We start from the raw sequence: 13,525 nt of genomic DNA, 5'->3' as shown, positions 1-13,525 counted from the left end.
CTTCTGGCTACTGCTGGAGATCAGCAGCCAAGAAACCCCAGTTGCCAAAAGACAAGATCACAACTTATCCTATGTCTAGGCCTTGCCAACCAGTCTGGAGGAACACAACAGCATCATGCTTCACTAGGTGCCCCATTGTAGGAGCACTCAGCAAATATTACTTCAAGTAAACAAAATGGGACAATGGAAATGCCCCCAGCCCACCAGACTGCTGCTCCACCCCTTAAAACATTGGAAATCATGGGACAATTTAAAATATGGTAAAACAGGTCGCCACCACTGTTTTCTGTTCTTGTTCTCCAGGTAACATCATTACAGAGGGGAGCAGGCAAATATCAGGAAAATCAGCCTTGAAATTTTTAACTTCACAGAATGAAAATAAGAAACAGCAATTTGGGCTTCATTATGAGTATTTTAAGACTTTTACCCATCAAATATCTGATGCATTTAACAAACTGAACAGCTGCAAATGCACTGCATATTGCAACATGTGTCATAAGAAATTTGTCTCTTCAGGACTCTAGGTTGAATTCTGCAACAGGCATGCAAAAAAAACCAAAATCGCTATATAATTATTCTGCTTTAAATTAGGAATGGAGAAGGCATCAAGACAGTGATAGTGCTGGATGTTAGACCTCTGGGACTCTTTGCTCCAATACATTAAACAACATTTTATAATTTTTTCTTACCCAGTCATTCTGTTGCTAATGATTTTCACATTAACAGTTGGCTCACCCATAGCAGAAAAGGCTTGCTTGATAAAACTCTCATCCATGTACTGTTCCAGCTAAAATGGAGGAAAGAAAAGTGAAAAATTCATTGCCTAATGTCCACAAGAGCCTGAGGTATGTACCAGTAACAGCTGTTGTAAAGTAATATTTTTAAAAAATACACTAAAGAGCTGCTAAGTTCCAGAAGTCAATAAGTGTGGCATATTTAACCACTGAATTAAAGTAACTACCTGTGTTTCCCTTTCAAAGATATTTGGACAAATTTAATGCACGATTACCTAAACCTTCTCGAGATGAGAGGAAACGGGATTTATGGAAACTGCATGGATTGTTACAGCATTTTTATAGGACTCCTCACATTTGGCACTTCAGACCATTTTACAAGGACAGCCAGATGTTGAGCAAGTTCTAAGAAAGATTTGGGGAAGGAAGGGAAATCAAACACACAAAGAAATAGGATTTGAAGAGGCTTTACAATGAAGGAAGAAATAGACAACCAAGTTGATTATGCAGAGTTACAAACAATGGTGACATACATACAAAAAGGGTGTTGAGTAAAAGATAAGTACAAATGTGTCAATGACATACAGCTAGGCAAGTTTGTTCAGATTGGATGTTGCTACAGCATTTGAGTGAACTGGGGAGATGGCGGCATAGTGATAATGTCACTGAACTGGTAATCTAGAGGCCCAGGTGAATGCCCTGGGTGCACAGTTTCAAATCCTACCATGGCAGCTGGCAGAATTTAAATTCAATTAATTAATTTAAAAAATCTGGATTTGAAAGCTAGTCTCAGTAATGGTGCCATGAAACTATCATTGATTGTTGTTAAAAATCCCGAATGTCCTTTAGGGAAGGAAATCTGCTGTCCTTACCTGGTCTGGCCTACATATGACTCAGACCCACAGTAATGTAGTAGTTGACTTGTACATGCCCTCTGAAATGGCCGAGCAAGCCACTCAGTTGTCAAGGGCAATTAGGATGGGCAACAAATGCTGCCCTTGCCAGCAATGTCCACATCCCATGAAAAAAATAAAAAAGATACTGAACATGCAGATAAGGAACTTTAAATTCAATCTGCTGGTGACTAGAGAACCAGTGGAGTGATGATGAGATGGACTTTGTGTGAGACATGACTGAACAATCAAGGTTTGCATTCACTGGAGTTTATGAACTCAGTGGAATATTAATACTACCCTCAAGTTGGTTCAACCTGGGTGGGAAACCAGGCCGAATGATGCCACCAGAGGCAAGTAGGTGGGAATGAAAGAGGAAGGCTTTGATTTTCCCAAAAACGAACTAAAGGAAATTTGTACTGATCCATGACTTGATGTTGCACAGACATGCAGCCTTGCTGATGACAAAAAAGTTAAGAGGATATTATGTATGTTTCAAAACATACAGATGCTGTTACTTAATGGCAGTATGTAAACAAGAGGTCAACAAGGGTAGAACCTTGGGGCAATCTATAAATGATTGTCCAAATATAGAAGAAGCCCTTCAAGATGTAGTAATGGTTGAATTGAAAAGATAGGAATGGAGTCAGGACAGAATATAAACATTGGAGGTCTGGCGGAGGAGACAAAAAAAAAACGACAAAGACGGTCTTGTTTATGACCTTACTGGAGCAAACTAGAGGGACTTAAAAAAAATACTCAAATTGGTCGTAAGCTGAGAGGCAATGCCCATACAAGGATCTTTGAGAAAAAGGACAGATTAGAGATAAAAGGACTGAAGAAGAATAGAGGGTGTTTTTTTTAAAAGAAAAAGCCAGTTTTGAAAGAAATGAGAACTGTATCAGAGGACGGCGAGAGGAAAACAATATTGGTGATCATAACATCACATTAGTAAGGACCGTAAAAATTCAAATTAATGGAAAAGAACTTGTATTTAGCATCTTTCATGAGTTCAGGACTTCCCATAACACCTCACAGCCAATGAAGTATTTTGAAAATGCAATGTAGGGAAATGTGCAGCAAGGTTCTATAAGCAGCTGTGAGATAAATTATCACAATCAGTTTTGATGGTGTGGATTGGAGGATAAAGTTTCAACAGAACACAGAACTTCCTGCTCTTCTTTAAATAGTGCCATAGAATCATTTTGCCCACCCGAGAGGGTGGCTGCGGTCTTGCATTCATGTTTAATTGGAAAAATGGCACCTACAACAATGCAGAAACCACTCCCCGCCCCGCCCCTCAGTACTGAACTGTATCTTCATAGAATCATGGAAATTTATGGCGCAGAAGGAGGGTATTCAGCCCATCGTGTCTGTGCCAGCCATAAAAGAGCTATTCAGCCAAATCCCAGTTTCCAGCTCTTGGTCCGTAGGTTATGGCACTTCAAGTACATATCCAAGTGCTTTTTAAATGCGAGAGGTTTTCTGCCTCCACCACCCTTTCACCAGTGCATCCAGACCCCTACCAACATCTGGGTTAAAAATTTGCTCAACTTCCCTCTAATCTTTCGACCAATTACTTTAACTCTATGCCCCAATAAATCACCTCTCTGCTAAGGGAACATATGAATTAGCAGCAGAAGTAGGCCATTTGGCCCCTTGAGCCTGCTCCGCCATTCAATAAGATCATGGCTGATCGGTTTTGTGTTTCAAATTCCACACTCCCACCTACCCCCGATAATCATAGGATTCCCTTGCCTAACAAGAATCTATCTACCTCCGCCTTAATAATATTCAATGACCTTGCCTCCACCACCTTCTGAGGCAGAGAGTTCCAAAGTCGCACAAACCCTGAGAGAAAAAATTTCTCCTTATCTCTGTCCTAAAAGGGCAACCCCAAATTTTAAAACAGTACCCCCTATTTCTGGACTCACCCACAAGAGAAAACATCCTCTCCACAGCCACCTTGTCTAGACCATTCAGGATCTTATAAACTTCAATCAAGTCTCCCCTCACTCTTCTAAACTCCAGTGAAATCAAGCCCAGTCTGTCCAACCTTTCCTCATAAGACAACCAGCTCATTCCAGGTATCAATCTCTGAACTGCCTCCAACGCATTTACATCCTTCCTTAAATAAGGAGACCAAAACTGCACACAGTATTTGAGATGTGATCTCACCAATGCCTTATATAACTGAAGCATAACATCCTTACATTTATTGTCAATTGCTCTTGTAAAAAAGGATAGAATTCCATTAGCCTTCTTTATTACCTGCTGGACCTGTATACTAACTTTTTGTGATTCCTGTACTAGAACACCTAGATCCCTCTGCACTTTGGAATTCTGCAGTCATTCTCCATTTCAGTTTTTTAAAATTTCTCCTGCCAATGTGAACAACTTCACATTTTCCCACATTATACCCCAATCGCCAGACTTTTGCCCACTCACTCAACCTATCTATAAATCAGTCTGCAACCTCCTTATGTCCTCTTCACAACATACTTTCCCACCTATTTTTGTGTCATCTGCAATTTTAGCTACCATGCCATCGCTCCCCTCATCCAACTCATTGATATAAATTGTATAAAGTTGAGGCCCCAGCACAGACACCTGTGGGACCCCACTTGTCACATCCTGCCAATCAGAAAAGGAGCCATTTATGCAAACTCAGTTTTCTGCCAGCCATCCAATCTACTATCCATGCCAATATGTTAACCCCAACACCATGAGCTCCTACTTTGCGCAATATCCTTTCATGTGGCACCTTGTCAAATGCCTTCTGGAAATCCAAGTACAGTACATCAACGGGCTCCCCTTTATCCACAGCACATGTCACTCTTTCAAAGAACGCCAACAAATTGGTTAAACATGATTTCCCTTTTTCAAAACCATGCTGTCTATCCCCGATTACTTTGAGTTTTTCTAAGTGCCCAGCTACAACCTCCTTAATGATCGTTTCTAACACCTTTCTCACGACAGACGTCAAGCTAACTGGCCTATAGTTACCCATTTTCTGCCTCCCCCTTCTTGAATAGAGGGGTTATATTTGCTACATTCCAGTCTGATGGAACCTTACCAGAAACTCAAATTTTGAAAAATTAGCACCAACGTTATCTACTATTGTAAATCTGAGTTCTTTTTGCCTTCAGTCTGGTTCAGTAAATATACCGAGTCGGATGTGTAGGTAAAATCAATTACTTTATTTGCGCAGTCGCCAGCGGACTTACTCTGAGAACAGCGGCACTGACTCCACCAGAGTCTGTCGGGTCCCCCCCCAGAGTAAGTGAAGTTTGTGATACAGGTACTACTGTTTATACATTAAGATTCATGCTACACCTCCTTGCTTAACCAATCAGTGCGGTACAATTCGACTTCACCCACGTGGTGACATGCAGTACATCTGTTACTGAGGTTACAATACACTCCATTCTCAATACATACTTGTTACTAATAAAATATTGTTTTGTACCAGCAAGATTAAAAGAAAACAGACATTAAGACAATTAGCAAAGGAAGAGGAGTTAGAAACAAGATACTGATTTTGATTCCCACAGATACTGCTTTTGCTTCCCACAATTGTCATAAGTTCTGGGATCCTGTAATCTCTATCAAGTCACATCATGAAGTAACACCAAGCAGCAACAGTATACAGTGATAATGTGGCCTTTCATTCCTTATCATCACTCACACAGGGATGGCCAGCATGTCTCACAGGAATCCATTTGTTCCAAACCACAAGGAGTCACACAATCAAGTCATGAAAGAACAAATGTCCTTGCAATTACCAGTGCCTGCAAGTTTATACGATCTCACATTCTCAGCCTTTACTTTTAACTATTTCATTGCAGTTTCTCAAGCTTTAAATCATTTCATCAGAGCTCAGCAAAGTGACTACTCCTAACTTGGCTATATTTCCCATCAAGCATAGTGCCATGCCTTTCTGCTCACTTCCACACTACCTCATTAGGCACATCTTAGGCTAATCGGTTTGGTCAGTACTGCATCCCTGGTGATTATAATTTCACCAAGTTCCTCTCATCCTCCACCTCCTGATTTACAGCTATTGCTGGAATGTTTTTTGTATCCTCTATAGTGAAGACAGAAGAAAAATATTTGTTCATTGCATCCGCCATTTCCTTATTATCTACTATTAGCTCCCCATTCTCACTCTCTGGAGGACCAACACTCACTTTACTTACTCTTTTCCTATATAAATACCAGTCGAAACTCTTGCTATCTGTTTTTACATTTCTAGCTAGCTTCCTCTCATACTCTAATTTCTTTCTCCTGATTAACCTTTTAGTCATTCTCTGCCGTTCTTTATATTCTGATCAACCATCTGAACTGCCACTCACCTTTGCGCAAATATATGCCTTTTCCTTAACTTCTTTAGTTAACCACAGATGGTGGGTCCTCCCCTTAGCATTTTTCTTTCTAGTAGGAATATACTTACTCTGAGTATTCTGAAATATCCCCTTAAATGTCTGCCACTGCTTCTCTATTGATCTATCGCCAAGCCGAGTAACCCAGTTCACTTCAGCTAGCTCAGCTTTCATGCCCACATTGTTGCCTTTATGGTGGTGTTGTGGTAGTGTCACTGGACTAGTAATCCAGAGCCCCAGCCTAATGCTCTGGGGACATGGGTTTGAATCCCACCATGGCAGATGGTGAAATTTGAACTCAATTAATAAATCTGGAATGAAAGGCTAGTCCAATGGTAATCATGAAACCATTGTCAATTGTTGTAAAAATCCATCTGGTTCACTAATGTCCTTTAGGGAAGGAAATCTGCCATCCTCATTTGGTCAGGCCTACATGTGATTCCAGACCCACAGCAATGTGGTTGACTCTTAAATGTCCTCTGTTCAAGGGCAATTAGGAATGGACAACAAATGCTGGTCTAGCCAGCAATGCCCATATCCCATGAACGAATGAAAAAAAAAGTTTAATATACTAGTCTTAGACCCACTCTTCTCTCTTTCAAACTGGATGCAAAATTCAATCATATTGTAGTTGCTGCTACCGAGAGGTGCCTTTACTTTGAGGTCATTAATTAATTCTGTCACATTACACAATATCAAGTCGAATATCACCTGCTCTCTGGTTGATTCCAGAATATGCTGCTCGAAGAAACTATTTTGAAAGTATTCCATGAAATTCTAGGAAACAGGTATTTCCTCTCCAATCTATCCATGTCCCTCACAATTTAATACACCTAAATTAAATCTTTCAGCTTCCTCTGTTCCAAAACAACAACCCAGCCTATCCAATCTTTCCTCACAACTAAAATGTTCCATTACTGGCAACATCCTCGTAAATCTCTTCTGTGTCCTCTCCACTGCAATCACATCCTTCCTGTACTGTACATAGTACTCCAGTTGAGGCTTAATTATTATTTTATACAATTCTAATATAAATTCATATATTCACTGCTTCAGCTCATAAAAGGAAAGTACCCCTTATCCTTTAGAAGGATATGAGAGTCCTTGAGAGAGTGCAGAGGAGATTTCCCAGAATAGTTCCAGGGATGACAGACTTTAGCTATGAAGGTTAGATTGAAGAAGCTGACGTTATTCTCCTTACAGCAAAGGAGATTGGGGAGATTTGATAAAGGTGCACAAGAGTATGACAGATTTACATAAGGTACACACAGAAAAGCTGTTCCCATTAGCGGAGATGCAAGGGCGATGTGAAAAATTTTTTTTATGCAGCAAGTGGTAACAACCTGGAATTCGCTGCCTATGAGGGTGGCGGGAGCGGAGACGATGAATGATTTCAAAAGGAAATTGGATGGCAACTTGAGGGAAATAATTTGCAGGGCGATGGGGATAGAGCAAGGGAATAGGATAGATGGGATTGCTGTACAGAGATCTGCCACAGACTCGATGGGCTAAATAACCTCCTATTGTGCCGATAATGACCCTGTGACTCTATATACCTTCTTAACTATCTTATCACCCTGCTACCTTCAGGGATCTGTGAAAATGCACTCCAAGGTCCCTCTGCTCCACTACACTTCTCAGTATCCTAATATTTATTGTGTGTTCCCTTGCCTTGTTCACCTTCCCCAAAAGCATTACCTCACAATTCTCCGGACTGAATTCCGTTTGCCACTTTTCTGCCCACCTGTATAGTCCATAGATAGCTGCCTGCAGTCTTCAGCTTCCTTCCTCAAGATCAACTGCGCAGCCAATTTTTGTATTATCTATAAACTTTTTAATCATGCCCCCTACATTTAGGTCTAAATCACTGATAAAAACACAACAACAAATTGTATTTATACAGCACCTTTAACATAATAAACCATTCAAGGCATTTCATAGAAGCATTATAAAACAAAATATGACACTGAGCCACATAAGATGTTGTTTGCAGGTCATAGAACTAAAATGTTAACTGTTTTTCTCTCTACAGATGTTGCCCGACTTTGAGTATTTCCAGCATTTTCTATTTTTCTTTCATATTTCCAACATTCGCAGTATCAAACTTTTCTAAGTAGATATTAGGTCAGATGGCTAAAAGCTTGGTCAAAAGAGGTAGTTTTAAGGAGTGTCTTAAAGGAGGAAAGCAAGAGAGCAGAGAGGTATAGACAGGGTGTTCCAGAGCTTAGGGCCTAGGCAACTGAAGGCACAGCCACCAATGGTGGAGTGATTAAAATCGGGGATACTCAAGAGGCCAGAATTAGAAGAGCTCAGATATCCTGGAGGGTTATGGGACAGGAGGAAGTTACAGAGATAGGAAGGGGTGAGGCCATGGAGAGATTTGAAAATCAGGATGAGAATGTTAAAATCAAGACACTGTTTGACCAGGAGCCAGTGTAGGTCAGCAAGCACTGGGGTTAGAGGTGAATGTGACTTGGTATAAGGTAAGACATTGGCAACAGAGCTTTGAATGACCTTATGTTTATGGAAAGTAGATTATGGGAGACTAGCCATGGGTGCGTTGGAATAGTCAGGTCTGGAGGTAACAAAGACATGAAAGAGGCTTTCAACAGCAGATGAGCTGAGACAGGGACAAAGTTGGGCAAGTTGCAGAGGTGGAAATAGGCAGTCTTGGTGATGGCGTGAATATGTGGTCAGAAGCTCATCTCAGGGTCAAATGTGACACAAGGACGCGAACGTACTGGTTTAATCTCAGACTGTTGCCAAGGAGAGGAATGGAATCAGTAGCTAAGGAGCGTAATTTGGAGCAGGGACCGAAAACAATTGCTTGTCGTCCCAGTTGGAGGAAATTTCTGCTCATCCAGTACTGGATGTCAGATTTATTAAAAGTGGAGGAATTGAGAGAGGTAATGGTGAAGTAGAGTTGGGTGTCATTAGCGTACATGTAAAAATTAAAGCTGCGCTTTTGGATGATGTCACTGAGGGGAGCATGTAGTTTTTTTTATTTATTCTTTCATGGGATGTGGACGTCGCTGGCAACGCCAGCATCTGTTGCCCATCCTAAATTGCCCTTGATAACTGAGTGGCTTACGAGGCCATTTCATTGGGCAGTTAAGAGTCAATCACATTACTGTGGGTCTGGAGTCACATGGAGGCCAGACCAGGTAAGGATGGCAGATTTTCTTCCCGAAAGAACATTCGTGAACCTGATGGGTTTTTACGACAATCGACGATAGTTTCATGGCACCATTACTGAGACTAGCTTTCAATTCCAGATTTTTAAAATATAATTAATTAAATTTTACATTCCACCAGCTGCCATGGTGGGATTTGAACCCATGCCTCCAGAGCATTAGCCTGGGCCTCTGGATTATTAGTTCAGTGACATTACCACGATGCCATCACCCCTGTAGATGAGAAATAGGAGGGGATCAAGGATAGATCCTTGGGGGATACCAAAGGTAATAGTGTGGGAGCAGGAAGAGAAGCCATTGCAAGTGATACTTGGAATACGATGAGATGGAATCAGGTGAGAGCAGTCCCACCCAGCTACACAACAGTGGAGAGGCGTTGGAAAAGGGTGATGTGGTCAACCGTGTCAAAGGTGCAGACAGGTTGAGAAGGAAGAGGAGGGAAAGTTTACCCACTGTTTTTTTCAGGTTGTTTTTCTTCAGGTTTGCACTTGCTGCTGTTCAATATTCAGCATATTCACACCTAATCTGTACTAATGCTTTGTCTTTCAACACACCATTAACATATTGTTTGCCTTTGCTCCGTGACCTTTTGGTCAGCTATGTGACCTGGTCCAATCTGCACCTTCTCCTTTGTTATCTCTTGCCCAACCCCCACCTCACTTGTTTATAATCTGTGACTTTTCTAATATTTGTCAGTTCCGAAGAAGGGTCGCTGACCCGAAACGTTAACTCTGCTTCTCTTTCCACAGATGCTGCCAGACCTGCTGAGTGATTCCAGCATTTCTTGTTTTTGTGTGAGGGAAAGTTTACCTTTGTCACAGTCACATAGAATGTCATTTATGACCTTGATAAGAGTGATTTTGTAACTGTGGCAGGGGCGGAAATCTGATTGGACGGATTCAAACATGAAGGTCCAGAAAAGATTGAGAGGCGACAACACAGTCAAGGACTTTGGAGAGGAAAGATAGGTGAGAGATGGTTCAGTAGTTTGTTAGGACTGTGGGGTCAAGGCTTGGTTTCATACCACAAAAAGCAAGGGATCCAATACTGAGTCCTGCAAAACCCGACAGGAAACAGCCTTCCAGTCACAAAAACACTTGTCAACTACTACCCTTTGCTTAGTGCCACTGAGCCAATTCCGGATCCAACACGCCACTTTCCTTTCGATCCCATGGACTTTCATTTTTATGACCAGTCTGCCATATTGAACCTTTTCAAAAGCATTTCTAAAATCCATGTAGATGACATCAAATGCACTTGCCCTCATTGATCCTCTTGGTTACCTCGTCAAAAAATTCAATCAAGTTAGTCAGACACAACCTTCCCATAACAAATCCATGCCGACTGTCCCTGATTAATTTGTGCCTTTCTAACCAAAGATTCATCCTGTCTCTAAGAACTTTTCCAATAATTTTCCCAAGGTTAGGCTGACTGGCTTGTAATTACTTAGTCCATCCCATTCTCCCTGTTTAAACAACACAAACAGTCCTCCAGTCTTTTGGAATCACACCTGTTGCCAGAAAAAACTTGAAAATGATGGTCAGAGACTCCTCTACGTTTCTCCCTTGCTTCTCTTAACAGCCCAGGATACATTTCATCCACCCTAGTGATTTATCTACTTTTAAAGATGCTAAACCCTGTCCTGTCTCACTACGGTTATCCCATCAGATGTTTTGCACACATCCTTAACGACAATGACTGCATCATCCTCCTCTTTTGTGAAGACAGATGCAGAATATTCATTAAGAACCATGCCACATCTTCCACTTCCATACACAGGCTGCTACCTCTTTGGTCTCTAATAGGCCCTACATTTTCCTTACTAATTCTCAAGCTTTTTATGTACTTAGAAAACATCTTTGAGTTTCAAGAACAAAGAACAGAACAGCACAGGAACAGGACATTTGGTCCTCTAAGCCCGCGCCGATCTTGATGCCTGTCTAAACTAAAACCTTCTGCACTTCTGGGGTCCGTATCCCTCTATTCCTATCCTATTCATGTATTTGTCAAGATGCCTCTTAAACGTCGCTATCGTACCTGCTTCCACCACCTCCCCTGGCAGCAGGTTCCAGGCACTCACCACCCTCTGTGTAAAGAACTTGCCTCGCACATCCCCTCTAAACTTTGCCCATCGCACCTTAAACCTATGTCCCCTGGTAACTGACTCTTCCACACTGGGAAAATGCTTCTGACTATCCACTCTGTCCATGGCACTCATAACTTTGTAAACCTCTATCATGTCGCCCCTCCACCTCCGTCGTTCCAGTGAAAACAATCCGAGTTTATCCAACCTCTCCTCATAGCTAATGCCCTCCAGACCAGGCAACATCCTGGTAAACCTCTTCTCTACCCTCTCCAAAGCCTCCACATCCTTTTGGTAACTGTGGCGACCAGAATTGCATGCAATACCCTAAGTGTGGCCTAACTAAAGTTGTGTACAGCTGCAACATGACTTGCCAATTTTTATACTCTATGCCCCGACCAATGAAGGCAAGCATGCCGTATGCCTTCTTGACTACCTTATCCACCTGCGTTGCCACTTTCAGTGATCTGTGGACCTGTACGCCCAGATCTCTCTGCCTGTCAATACTCTGAAGGGTTCTGCCATTTACTGTATACCTCCCACCTGTATTAGATCTTCCAAAATGCATTACCTCACATTTGTCCGGATTAAACTCCATCTGCCATTTCTCCACCCAAGTCTCCAACCGATCTATATCCTGCTGTATCCTCTGACAATCCTCATCACTATCCGCAACTCCACCAACCTTTGTGTCGTCCGCAAACTTACTAATCAGACCAGCTACATTTTCCTCCAAATCATTTACATATAATACAAAGAGCAAAGGTCCCAGCACTGATCCCTGCAGAACACCACTAGTCACAGCCCTCCATTCAGAAAAGCACCCTTCCACTGCTACCCTCTGTCTTCTATGATCGAGCCAGTTCTGTATCCATCTTGCCAGCTTACCTCTGATCCAGTGTGACTTCACCTTTTGTACCAGTCTGCCATGAGGGACCTTGTCAAAGGCTTTACTAAAGTCCATATGGACAACATCCACTGCTCTTCCTTCATCAATCATCTTCATCACTTCCTCAAAAAACTCGATCAAGTTAGTGAGACACGACCTCCCCTTCAAAAAACCATGCTGTCTCTCGCTAATAAATTCATTTGTTTCCAAATGGGATTAAATCCTGTCCCGAAGAATCCTCTCTAATAAGGTCCCTACCACTGACGTAAAACTCACCGGCCGATAATTTCCTGGATTATTCTTGCTACCCATCTTAAACAAAGGAACAACACTGGCTATTCTCCAGTCCTCTGGGACCTCACCTGTAGCCAATGAGGATACAAAGATTTCTGTCAAGGCCCCAGCAATTTCTTCCCTGGCCTCCCTCAGTATTCTGGGGTAGATCCCATCAGGCCCTGGGGACTTATTTTATTTTGAGATACAGCACTGAAACAGGCCCTTCGGCCCACCGAGTCTGTGCCGACCATCAACCACCCATTTATACTAATCCTACATTGATCCCATATTCTTACCCCATCCCCACCTTTCTTCAATTTCCCTACCACCTACCTATACTAGGGGCAATTTATAATGGCCAATTTACCTATCAACCTGCAAGTCTTTGGCTGTGGGAGGAAACTGGAGCACCCGGCGAAAACCCACGCGGTCACAGGGAGAACTTGCAAACTCCGCACAGGCAGTACCCAGAATTGAACCCGGGTCGCTGGAGCTGTGAGGCTGCGGTGCTAACCACTGCGCCACCCTAATCTACCTTAATACTTTGCAAGACGCCCAACACCTCCTCCTTTTTGATAACGACATGACCCAGACTATCTACACTCCCTTCCCTAGATTCATCATCCACCAAGTCCTTCTCTTTGGTGAATACTGATGCAAAGTACTCATTTAGTACCGCGCCCATTTCCTCTGGCTCCACACATAGATTCCCTCCTCTGTCCTTGATTTTTTTTGTCAATATTTTTTCATATGTTCTCTTTGTTTTCCTAATTTTGTTTTGGCATTATTGAGCTCTCAGTTTTTGATATAAGCTTCCCTTTTTTGTCTTATCCTACTCTGTATGCTCCTTGACATTCAAGGTGCTCTGGATTTGTAGGAAGGTTGTTTTCTGAACTCTCACTATCTCTTCCTTGAATGCGTCCCACTGCTCTGACACTAATTTACCTTCAAGTAGTTATTCCCGTCCACTTTTGCCAAATCACATTTCAGTTTTGGCTTTTCCCCCAATGAGAACATTTTAACTCCTGGTCTATCTTTATCCTTTTCCATAACTACCCTGAATCTAACTGAATT

General features: G+C 42.1%; 1 protein-coding gene across 2 annotated transcripts in view; it reads right to left on the bottom strand.

The window, feature by feature from the left end:
• LOC137361881 (tRNA selenocysteine 1-associated protein 1-like) overlaps window positions 1-13,525 on the bottom strand; it is a 79,838-nt gene that overhangs the window by 63,575 nt on the left and 2,738 nt on the right. For both annotated transcript variants that reach the window (XM_068026483.1, XM_068026484.1), the window contains exon 2: window positions 690-787. In XM_068026483.1, coding sequence (XP_067882584.1) covers window positions 690-787 — 98 coding nt within the window. The remainder of the gene's footprint in view (window positions 1-689; window positions 788-13,525) is intronic.

Source organism: Heterodontus francisci, unplaced genomic scaffold (genome assembly GCF_036365525.1).
Source record: "Heterodontus francisci isolate sHetFra1 unplaced genomic scaffold, sHetFra1.hap1 HAP1_SCAFFOLD_842, whole genome shotgun sequence".
NCBI lineage: Eukaryota > Metazoa > Chordata > Chondrichthyes > Heterodontiformes > Heterodontidae > Heterodontus > Heterodontus francisci.
Note: the sequence above shows the minus strand (reverse complement) of the source record. Positions and strands in the feature narration are given on the sequence as shown.